General features: G+C 32.5%; 1 protein-coding gene and 1 pseudogene across 15 annotated transcripts; one reads left to right on the forward strand and one right to left on the reverse strand.

The window, feature by feature from the left end:
- The first annotated feature begins 3,664 nt into the window (after window positions 1-3,664).
- On the forward strand, window positions 3,665-7,494 carry LOC104745394 (T-complex protein 1 subunit eta-like). 14 transcript variants are annotated; one of them, XM_087489660.1, is made up of 12 exons: window positions 3,665-3,844; window positions 4,537-4,662; window positions 4,758-4,960; window positions 5,167-5,283; window positions 5,390-5,509; window positions 5,588-5,680; window positions 5,759-5,781; window positions 5,998-6,049; window positions 6,137-6,556; window positions 6,661-6,709; window positions 6,838-7,055; window positions 7,156-7,494. In XM_087489660.1, exons 3-9 carry the CDS (start codon window positions 4,895-4,897, stop codon window positions 6,155-6,157), a joined length of 492 nt encoding a protein of 163 aa, XP_087345786.1. In that variant the 5' UTR covers window positions 3,665-3,844; window positions 4,537-4,662; window positions 4,758-4,894; the 3' UTR covers window positions 6,158-6,556; window positions 6,661-6,709; window positions 6,838-7,055; window positions 7,156-7,494. The 14 variants fall into 14 exon arrangements, with proteins under 14 accessions (XP_087345786.1, XP_010464911.2, XP_010464910.2 ...); XM_010466609.3 differs by having other exon boundaries at window positions 6,863-7,055; XM_087489664.1 differs by having other exon boundaries at window positions 3,667-3,844; window positions 5,592-5,680; window positions 6,863-7,055.
- Window positions 7,495-10,363: 2,869 nt separating this feature from the next.
- LOC104745393 (NDR1/HIN1-like protein 2 pseudogene) lies at window positions 10,364-11,500 on the reverse strand (annotated as a pseudogene). The gene has a single exon (XR_015582994.1). The product of XR_015582994.1 is annotated as an NDR1/HIN1-like protein 2 pseudogene (transcript).
- Between the last annotated feature and the right edge of the window lie 1,011 nt (window positions 11,501-12,511).

A 12,511-nucleotide genomic window follows, 5' to 3' on the forward strand; every position in this document is an offset into this window, starting at 1 on the left:
TTAGGACGTAATGTGAAATTGTGAATATGTGATAAGTCGTGGAGATGACGGCATGACGCTATGAAGCTGATGATGATGATGTAAAAGAGGGAGGGATGGTTACATTTTTTGTTTTCTTAGATTGTGAATGTATTTTGATTTGGTTTGATTCATTGAAACTTTGGTTTTGGTTATACCTAAATGAACCAAATTGTTTTGGGAACTTGATCTCCCTTGTGTTTCAATTCCGTATTGTTTTATCACTTTATGTTTGATTCAAACATTTAGGCTATTTTTGTGTCTTGTATTTTTTATGAGATACATAGTTGATTTAAGAGACCATACCATGAGAAAAAAAAGGAACACAATGCGAATTGGTGCAATGACTTTCAAGAAAATTCAAAAATAAGTTACGAGAATTAAAGTAGAACTCTTGACCTCATAATCAACTGGTGCATTCTTACCCTTAAGCTACTTTAACCTTATAAATTTATAAACAAATTAAACAATTTATATTTTTCATATGGTGCCCATGCACCACCCTTAGTCAAGGTGGATCCGCATGGTCGAGTCATCGTCACATGCTAAACAAAGTGTTAAAAAATGGTGATATATCATTAGTTAGTTCATTACATTACAATAAAAAGCATATTAGACCGACGAAGTAGTAATAGTCTCTTTGAGACCTCTCTTATTAATCATTTTAATTGTTTTTGGTAATCTTATTTGAACAAGAGATTCACTAGAGCAAATAGATAAATTTTTATATAATACATTATATTATACGACTATATTTACTTTAAAATATATTAAAAAAATAATTTTAAACAGCATTTACTTTGAAACAGATATAAAATATGTTAATAAATCTTTGTATGCTTTTTAATTTATTAATGCAAAATCATTTATTGTGATCTAACTTGTAAGCTTAGAATAATGAGATTATAATTATCAACGAGATGAGCATAATAAAAAAAATATAATTTGTTCAAATAAATTGTTCTAATATTGCACTCTACTCTATGCCCTTAGTTCATTATTCTATAGATGTTTATATATATGCACTTTACCTAATCTTTCTCTCCATCCACAAGACTGTGACGGTTTTCACATCAAAGGTCTTATGATCAACCTCATCCACACTTTTTTACCACAATTACTAAGAAGGGTTCCATCGTTCATCACTGTTTTAGTTACACCATACTAGGAATATTCCATGCTGAGTCAATATATTTTTAAAAAATAATAATATAATAATAATAAATTTATTGTTATATTTTTGTTAAAAAAATTTATTGTTATATTTATTTTAAAAAATTATTTTGTTTGAGATAGTATTTATTTTTAATATTGTAATTGTTCGATAAATCTATATATATCTTTTTGAATACTAATTATTTTAGAATATTATAGTTTTTAATTTGTTTGTTGTATAATACAATTTTATATTGCTTGCTTGTATTATTTGCATCATTATTTTGTGAAATATTTTGAAGTAGTAATTATAATATCGTAATTATGAGTAAATAAAATTTATGAATTTATCAGCCACATAAAATTTAGTTTTACCAATCCGCCAATATGAAAAATTAAAATACACATTTTTTCTTCATAGATTGAGTAATATATTTTTGATTTTAAAAATTCAAATCACAACATGTGCAGAACAAAACAATTTTTTTTTTATATGATAATTCAAAACAATTTGTAAATAAAATTGAAGAAAGATGATAGGAGAACCATAATTTTAAAATCTTAACAAAATCTTCCAAATCTAGTTATGAAAAATAATCATATTATCTACTTGGATATAAAATTTTAGTTTTTAAAATTCTGAATTTCTGATTGGTTATATATTTTTAAAAATAAATAATAATTTTCGTCCATAATTATAATTAGAAAAAATATATATATTTTTTAAAATTAATAATTATTTCAAAGTTTTTATTAGAAAATTCTGATATGTTGTTTATATTTGGTCAAAGTATTTATTATATTTATTAGATTAAGTAATTAATCTTTATTAAATATTTCTAATGGCATTTGACTGTAAATTTTTACACTTTTTAATGTTAGTTTCATATATGTACTTCTCAATTAGTATAGTAGGATGTGAAGGTATTTAGATTCAATTCATCTTCACATAAACACTTATACCCATTTTATCCCAATATTTTATAGTGTTTGACATATTTCCAGGTAAATCAAAATCATCTTCTGATGACAAACGGATAAACTGGATTAAAAATTATGTGGTATGAAGGATTAAGTTATCATTTGATTATCTACTCTCTTTTTGCTTGTTGATTTTATGAGGTATACATAGTTGATTTTATATATATCACGGAAAAAATAAAACACAATACGAATTGGTGCAATGACTTTCAAAGAAAATTGAAACAGAAGTTACTATATTAACATCAATGAATGTGACTCAGACGGAGATTGAAAGAATATGATGAGTCCTGTGACTCATGACAAGTCAAAAAAAAACAATGAACCGGTTAAAGTTTTTTTTAGAGAAAAATAAACTTTAACCAAAAGTGAAACAGTCGACCCGAAGATGAATCTAGAGTTTGACTTTGAATGCTCAGAAATATATATGAATGATCAACCAGATCTAAACCACAAGAACATAATAATAATAAAAAAAAGAAGATATTATATCTACAAATTTGCAATATATAGATTAGTTTCTACAAATGAAATGAAGTATAATCGAATTAGCAAACCTACTTCTTTTAGTTAAACTAATCTATTTCTTGACAACAAACGATGTGATGGTAATAATACTAACTTTTCTTTTCTCAACTTTGACTTTGCTTTCTACCAAACATTGGCTTTTCTACAAAACGTTTCCAAAGCCGAAGAAAAAGGGCATCACAAAGTAGTTAAAAGTGTTTTATGCACCGTTTGGATTGGCTTTTAGTGCGATAACACACAAAACGCAATTTGTTGTTATCCCATTTAGAAATCCTAATTCTACCCAGCGTTCACTTTAATAAGCTTAGCCATTGTTCTAACTTGTAAAATTGATTATAAAGCTAGTGCATTTTGATTCGCTTTTCGTAGAGAAAAATGAGTAAAGAACTAAGAACACAAAATATATCTTCCAACTCCTCCAAGACCACCACATAAAAATTCATTAATCCATATGAACTAATCAAAGAAAACACAATATTTCTAAAGCCAAAAACTAGAGAGAGAGAGAGAGAAAAAAAAAGAGACTATTATGAATCCAATAAAGAAATCATAAAACTAGGAGAGTTGACTAAGAGAAGTCAAAGTCACACTGCACTGGCTGAAACTTAAACCCTCCGGTCGAGTTAGAGGACAAATGGTAAGTCGTAAAAAACCGGTTTAGTAAAGACAAATGGTAAGTCGTAAAAGAAGAAAGAAGGGAAGGGATATTGATGATGATCGAGGAGAAACGTATTATATATATATATATTGCTAAGGTTAACATATGTGCATGAGTTTCAAGTGACCTAGTTTAGCAGGTCGAGACAAAAAGGGCCGTGCATTCTTGTCTGGACTACTCTCAATCTCAGAATTTTCGGTTGAGTATCGGTTTAACTATGTAAACCGATCGATTGCCATATATCTAAAAAAACTAAACTCTGTAGTAGGAGATATTTTGTAATTTTAAGAATATAGAGGTTAATTTAGTGGTAATAAGAATAGTATAGGGGTTAAGTTTGCAATTTCCCGTTCGATGTTCTTTTGGGGGATGGTGGGTTTTTGATTTGTAGACAAAACGATGTCTCGGTGATTGAAACTACGGGATCGTTGTCTCTCTCTGCTTCTTCCTTCAATCCGATTTTGGACAACCTTTTTTACTCAGACAGAAGATTTCATTTCTCTGGTGAGCTTCTTGCTTTCTCCAACTCTATTCAGCAAACCAAAATTCATCGAATCCTGGAACGAATTCTTACTTGGGATTTCTACTAATGTTAGTATGCTTTGAATTTCATGTGTCTGTTGGATTCTGATAAGAGAATAGATTTTGAATCCTCTGCGGTCAGTTATTGATTTGAGTGATGAGCTGCTATAACCTTAGTTCTCAAAATTCCACTGTAATTGTTTCAGTCGATGTTAGTACTTGAACCGTTCTTCGTTTCGACTCCAATTCCTAAACAAACTCAGTTTGTTAAGCTACTTACTCATTGTGACTTGAGCCAATTGATACTTGTGAGTGTGCCAAAATTCCAAACCGAAGGCAGCTTTTTGTCTGTCTCTGCAGTTACATAAATTCCACTAGTGTTGGCTTCGAGGATTGTCTGAACGTAGTTAATCAATCTTTGAAGGGTGTTGGACTTTTTGGAACTATTTATTTTGGTTGGATAGAATTATATTCGGTTTGCTTCTTGCTTTGGTATTCGCTTTGAACTTAGTTTTATGTAGGGCTAGTGTTTTGTTGTCTAGTTTAATAAGTACTGAAGTCGTCTAGCAGTATATTAAGTTTGCTACAAAATTGTATCTCTTTCCTTTATTTATTTATGGTTTTGTTTTTCTGACACATACATATACTCTGAATGTTCTGTTGTTTGGTTATAGGTGGGTGATGGGACAACTACTGTTGTTCTTCTTGCAGCAGAGTTTTTGAAAGAGGCTAAGCCATTTATTGAGGATGGTGTTCACGCTCAGAATTTAATCAGGAGTTACCGCACGGCTTGCACTTTGGTTTGTATTTTTCTTTTCGTTAGTACAGTTACAAGTCTTTTTTTAATTGTTGGATCTTTTAACACCTTAAAAATCACTACTCTTTATTGATGTAGGCAATTGAGAAGGTTAAAGCACTCGCTGTTAGCATTGAGGGGAAGAGTGTAGAGGAAAAGAAAGGTTTGTTGGCTAAATACGCTGCTACTAATCTTTCATCTAAGCTTATTGGTGGGAAAAGGAGTTATTTGCTACTATGGTTGTTGATGCTGTAATGGCTATTGGGAACGACGACAGGCTAAATCTGATTGGGATCAAGAAGGTAAACACATTTTTGTTTTTTCTTTCTACAAATCTGTTGCGTCTCTTTCATTCTTTTTCATTATGGGAATGTTTTAAACTGGCTTTGCATATTATGTCAATTAATGTTTTTGTGATATTGTTCACTACGGTACCTTGCAATTTGGTGTTTCATTTTCGTATCACTCAAGGGTGCTTGACTGTGTTTTACTTGGCATTTTGTTGCAGTATTTTGCGGATTGTGATATATTCTGTGCTGGTCGTGTGGCAGAAGAAGATCTTAACCGTGTGGCTGCTGCAGCTGGAGGAACAGTTCAGACAAGTGTTAACAACATAATAGATGAGGCCCGTGAAAATGATTTTCTTTGCTTGCTATTGGATAGGCTTACTAGCGTTCAGTGACTTGTTGATTTCATTCATCTGAATCAGAGGTTGTTTTTAATTTATGCAGGTTCTTGGAACTTGTGAGGTTTTTGAGGAGAAACAAGTTGGTGGGGAGAGGTTTAACATATTCAGTGGTTGCCCTTCAGGCCGTACAGCAACTATTGTCCTCCGTGGTGGAACTGATCAGGTATACAGCAGATATGAAAGCTTCATGAATAAAAACTAATCAGCATAAATGGGAATTCCTTTGAAACATTAATGGCAGTTAGTCGAAGAAGTTGAGCGGAGTTTACATGATGCGATTATGAGAAGGGTTGTGAAGAACTCAACTGTTGTTCCTGGAGGTGGAGCTATAGATGTAAGTGTCCTCCATTCACCGTGGTTCAGTTTTTAATGTTTTGCATGTAGGGTTGAATCATTCCTCCTGGCTTTATAGATGGAGATAACCAAGTATCTGAGGTAGCATTCTAGAACAATTGCTGGGAAGTCACAGCTATTGATCCTTTTCTATTATACAGATAAACCTTTAAAGCTCCTTCGTGTGTTATCTACATCTTTTTTTAGTCTAATGTTTTCTCTGTGTTCAATAGTAAGGACCATTTTGCATTCTTTTTAATGGATGAAACAGAATTTTTATGGATTATATAAAATTAACTGTCTGTTTTTTTAATTCAGCACAGTCAATGGTTCACTGGTTGTTCCTTTTCCATATGTACTGGTTGTTTTGGTAAGGTGTTTAGTTTCTCTCTTCTGTTTTGATGTTTATTCACCCTGGTATCTAATAATTTCCTTCATCTTCATTTCCTCTTGGCAGTCCTTGCTCCCTCTAGTGTAAAGTTACCACGGCAAAAGGGAACACAAGTGGATAGTCTCTGCGTCAAGTAAACACTATAGAAAGTAATATGGATGATACCAGTTCAAGGACTGATGGCGATACAGATCACAGAGATCTGGGGGTTTAGCTCGTAATCTGGCTCTAATCTTTTTATTATTGTATTTTCTCGAAAATGTCAGTCGTGGGAGGCTTGCACCGGGTTCCCTTGGTAAAACTTGGGACAATCTACCGGGTAGAGCCAAATCCACAGGACAAATCATTTGTTTATGTTCACCAAACGTCAAAATTTTGAATGACATAGTAATTCCTGATATTAATTGCCGTCTGAGAGAGGGCAAATGATGCTTGCTGCTGCGTCTGATTCCAGTGACCAATCAACGGATATGTTGGATGAAAAAGGTGATAAATTCTTCTCTGTTGATGAACAAGTATCTGTTTGTATTGCGCATATTCGTAATCTTTTTTGTTTCCTTATATATTTTGATCCATATACCCTTCGGTAGGCTTGCTCAAAATCGTGAGGTAACAAGAAAAAGCAGATTGGGGAAGAAGGTATATATTGCATCTGTTCTTGTTTTGATATTTCTTATATATTCCTCTTACTTCCTTGCAACATCTCTAGAAGAATGTCTATTTTGCCATTACCTTAAAACATGTTATTGTTTCCTCCATTGAGGAAGAAGGCATATGTTGTATGTTCTGCAGCTGGAGAATAGTCGATTAAAGAAGACTCAACTTGAGCAAGAGCTGTAAAGAGCAAGACAAAAGAGACTTGGTTTGATTCTGATTAAGTAACTCTTTATAAATAAGATAAAAGAGACTTCAGCCGAGGCCTAATATGTCAGTTCAACTAATAAGGAATAGTTAGTCGAGTCTTGGATTAGCTGAAGTCGAGGAGGTAACAGAATTATGGGTCATCGATAGTTTTCTTGGGTAAAGGTGGTAATGCTCTAAAATAAATCCTTGGGTCCTTCTGGTTTGTTCATTGGATTCTGCAGGGGCTTTGGCATTTGATGCTGAACATTCACGGTGGCTTGAAGAAAAGAACGGGCAAATGAATGAGCTGAGATGCAGGTGAGACTGAGCTCCGGACAATTGTAACTCACTATGAAGAGCTTTTCAAGATTAAGAGTAATGCAGCTAAGAATGATGTCTTCCACTTGTTGTTTATCTGGAATGTGGAAAACACCAGCTGAGAGATGTTTCTTGTGGCTTGGCGTGTTCCGCTCAAGAATGATTACCACCATATCGTTTTTTATTCATCAAAAACCATAGTTGTATATGTAAAATATGTAGGAGTGTTTTGAGGAATCTCATATATATAACTTGTCCTTTTATTTGGCCTGAAGCACAAAGATAAATTCTATACAAACCACCATATCAATATGTTGCCAAGGTTTTCAGCTGGATTTTAGAACAGAGGAGAAGACATGTGTTGTGGTCCATCTAAAGTCACCATATTACATAAATTGTTTTGTTTTGTTTTTGGGCGTAGAATCGCAGAGGCTGTTACAGAGGTTGGGAAGGATGCTGTGTCTAATATATCGCATGTGTGTAAGAAGAAAAAAACTGGACTTATTGTAAAAGAGTTTATTCGTCTTGGAAACAACCGAAATTGTAATTAACCCAACTCATTCACAAAACCAAAGGCTGAGAATGGTCGAGTCATCGTCACATGCTAAACAAAGCGTTTCAAAATGGTGATATAACTTTACAATAAAAAGCATATTAGGCCGACGAAGTGGTACGGTAATAATAGTCTCTTTGAGCAAATATATATATTTTTTATAGTATAATTTACATTATATTATACGACTATATTTACTTTAAAATAGATTAAAAAAATAATTTTAAACAACATTTACTTTATTATTAATAAAATCGATTTAGGGGTAAAGGTTTCCCGATTTCACGATTAGAAGAGAATTGAATTGAATTGAGTTTTTTTGGGAATCCTTGGGGTTGGGGTTGGAGAATGGAGAAATGTTGTGATTGCAATTGCAATTGCGCACAAATTATTCAATTACTTAAGATTGAAACTCAATCTCTTAAGGATAGATTGAAGAGCTACGGGCTGACCGAGGCAGCAGCTGAAGCTGGTGGTGATCCTCAGCTGAATCTGGTGACAAGAACCAAGATCCTCCTCTGAAGCCTTCTCTTATTAAAGCTTATGAGTTTTCACTATTGTCACATTTACATTATGACAGTCTTGTTATGATTAATCATTTCTCCGTAAGAAATTTCATGTAATCATTTTACCTAACACATATAATGATAGATCAATTTTACTTTTACGTCTTACATATGATCAGTTTTACTTCTTCCAAATATCAATCAAATATTAAATATGCTATCAAATTATTCATGGATTAAAGAACTTAAGAAAATTACATTAATTTTTTATTTTGATTATCTTAATTTTCTTATATTATGATAATCACTAATTTTAATGCATCAAACTTTGTACACTTTAATCACTTTTCTTATAAATTTCTTTTTTACTATATGATTATAATAAATAATAATTGCAATTAAACTGCAAATATTTTTCTTATTAATTGCACATATTTTCCTATTGAAATTAGTAACTTAATAGATAAATTTCCTATTATAGTTAGTGATATAATAGATTACTTTTGGTTTTATATATTTTCAAAAATATTAACTTTAATCCTTTTATTTTTAGGATTTTTTATGTTTTTCCTATAATTATTAAATAAAATTTCTTTTCATACATGTCAAAATATTATCGATATACATCCTTAGGGCCTTGGTTAATTAGATAATGGAGATCAAATGTTGTGATTGTAGTTGCGATTGTGCTTAGATTATTACGAACTGGCTAACCTTGGCTCCATCCACTAAATTTCTCATAATGTAGCCAAGGTCAGCCAGTTCGCACGTATTGTGCTTAAATTATTACGAATGAAGTTAGCCAGTTCGCACGGACGTCCCAAAGTATCCGAGCTGGCTAACCTTGGCTTTGTCCACTAAATTTCTCATAAAAACACAGTGTAATATCTGTCTTTGACTCGATTTCAGCCCATCAACCACTGAAGGTATGGATCTTAGAAATTCCGCATTGAAATACATAATAAGTTATTGCTTGATGAAATCACCAAATGTTATTTGATGTTCCTTCGGATCAATATACCTGCCAGGCTGAACGATATAAGAGACATCAGCATATGCATATAAACAAGCAAAGATAGCAGATAATTAAATGATAACTCAATCTTTCATACCACATAACTTTTAATCCACTTTATCTGTTTATCACCAAATAATTTTGATTTACCGAACGCAGTGTCGAAATCCGCTTCATCAAGATCATATTTTTCGCAAACAAGATATTTTTTATATTCATAAACATTAGAAAAGTACTCTTTTCCCTCCACAGACGAATTTGTACCCAACCCCTGGAAAGATATATGAACAATTAGTATGAAATATTAAAAAGTGCTCTCTAAATGGTAACAAAGAGGAGGTGGTTGATTAAATCAACCCGTTGCTCGCTTGCATTATAATCTAGTCTTTTAATACTCCAGAGTTGAATCTAGAGTTTGACTTTGAATTCTCAGTAATATATATGAATGATCAACCAGATCTAAACCACAAGAACAAAACCAAAAAAAAAGAAGAAGATATTATCTACACATTTGCAATATATAGATTAGTTTCTACAAATGAAATGAAGTATAATCGAATTAGCAAACCTGCTTTTTTAGTTAACCTAGTCTATTTCTTGACAACAAACGATGTGATGGTAATGATACTAACTTTTCTTTTCTTTCTACAAAAGCCAAAGAAAAAGGGCTAAGAAAGTAAAAGTGTTTTATGCACCGTTTGGATTGGCTTTTAGTGCGATACACACAAAACGCAATTTGTTGTTATCCCATTTAGAAATCCTAATTCTATCCAGCGTTCACTTTAATAAGCTTAGTAGCTTACCCATTGTTCTAACTTGTAAAACCGATTATATAGCTAGTGCATTTAGATTCGCTTTTCGTAGAGAAAAAAAAAAAGAGCAAGAACTAAGAACCAATTCGATGTATGATCATACTATACGTAAACCAAACACCCAAACACTAAAATTCGCAACGTCAGATATTTTTGGTTTTGCAATTCTTTAATTTGTGGTTGAAATGTGATGTTAACGCATACAAATTCATACCCTAAAATCTTATTTTAATCTATTCACATAAAAGTTAAAGCCATATGGAATATATATATCTTCGAAGTTCCAACTCCAACATAAATCCAATATCCATATGAATTAATCAAAGAAAACACAATAATTCTAATGCCAAAAACTATAAATCCAATAAAGAAATCATAAAACTAGGAGAGTTTGACTAAGACAAGTCAAGCTCACACTGCACTGGCTGAAACTTAAACCCTCCGGTCGAGTTAGAGGAACCACCAAGAAGAGGAATCTTAAGATCATCACACTTCATCTTCGGTTTAAGCTTCCACGATTTAACAAACCAAAACTTAAACCTAACACTAAGCCTCAACTTAGCACCAATCCGATAAATCCCAGATTTCTCATCTTCCTTCAGATCCGACCTCGCTCCGTCTCCAAGCACCACCAGATTCTGTCCTTCCATTTTAGCTCCGATCACCGTCGTGTTCTTATGCCCCTGATAAAACGACGACGCGTTCACAGATCCAAACCTCTGGTCTCCGTAGTATCCAGAAATCGAGATCTCATCGTAGTAAACCCCGACTCGTTGGTTAGGGTTACGGATTGTGAAATTGAGATCGAGATTGTAATGTAGATTGTTGTTTGGATCGAGGCTGAATTGGTTCAGGTTAGCGTCGGAGACGTAGAATTTGACGGCGTTTGGACGGAAGATGAGCCAGAGGATAAGAGCGGCGAGTCCGAGGATTACGCTTACAGCTATGAGGATGTTGCAGATCAGGCTTAGGATACATGAACAACAGCAGCGTAGACAGCTTCCGATGCAGCTTCCGATGCAGCTGAAGCAACAGCATCCGATTCCTGGCGAGTCGTATGAACGGCGGTGAGATTTGGGTGGTGGAGGTGGAGGAATCGATGGGCCGTAGTAGGCGCCGTTTAGGTATGGTTGTTTGGACCCCATAAGTGTTCGACGATTTGCCAGAGAGAGAATCTCAGAATACCAATGGTTCGGTTTAGTGAAGATGAAGATGAAGAGGTTAATATATATATATATAGAAAAGAGATAATTGTGTGATTTAATTCAAATCAAAGATTTTAATTAATGTAACGCGGTTTTGTTTTTTAATTTAGGAAATGAATTTTTGTGTATATTTTTTTGTCAATTATTAAGAAAGTTTTAATTATGACCATATTTGCAAATTTTGTTAAAGTTATTGATTACAACTTAAGACTGGGTTATTTCTTGACCAATGGTTTAGTTTTTTGAAAAGAAAGAAAAAAAGTGCCGTTATAAGCTGTTGCATGGTTTGATAGGGTTTTGAATGTGGTCAAGGAGCTTTTTCAGCAATCGAGAAGCAATTCAAATCTTATTAAAGTTCTAACTAATTTTTAAAACTAGCTAGCCACTTTTTTTATAGACTATTAAATATTTTCAATATGAGGCTTTTTATTTGATGTAGTTCTTCCATGCAAATGACTCAAGGTTTAAGCAGACGTTTTTTTTTTCTCTAGAAAGTTTTGTTTCTTAATTCTCAATTAGTCAATTCTCACTAAAATGTGATTTAAGTAATATGATATCCCAAATTGTAGAAGCCTTGTCGTTCTAATTTCTATGATGTTTGGTTTACAGCTCAAGACTCTAGATCATAACAGACCCTAACGAATAATAATTAGGCCCAACATAAATAGGCTTAAGCCCAATAGTCATGAATCCACAAACTCAATTGTTCGTAGATGAGATCATTATTTATTCACATTTTAAAATTAGTTGTTTTGATATTAAAAAATGTATTAAAATTTGGAGATAGATCCATTTAATCCAATATTGCTTAATTCTAAACAGTAAGCACACAATTGATCAAGTAGTAATCCAAAAATTCCGATGTTGTAAATCATTTTGGAGTCAGGTAGAATAAGCCCAATTTCTCTAAAATTAGATAATGTCATAACTATATACTTTTAAAGGAGCTTAGTAATTATAATTAATATAATAAAATATAATTATATACTTTTAAAGGAGTTTAGTAACAAATTGAATAAATTAATTATTTAATAGTTTATATTACATAAATATTCTTTGAAATAAGTAATTTTCAAAACTTGTACAGAAATTATAAAAAAAATCCTTCAATTATGGTTTTATAGATTTCTTAGTTCCTTCAATAGCTTTATCACTGTCCAACAAATGCAAGAAAACTTACCTATTATTT

Source organism: Camelina sativa, chromosome 15 (assembly GCF_030686135.1).
Source record: "Camelina sativa cultivar CO46 ecotype springtype chromosome 15, ASM3068613v1".
Lineage (NCBI taxonomy): Eukaryota > Viridiplantae > Streptophyta > Magnoliopsida > Brassicales > Brassicaceae > Camelina > Camelina sativa.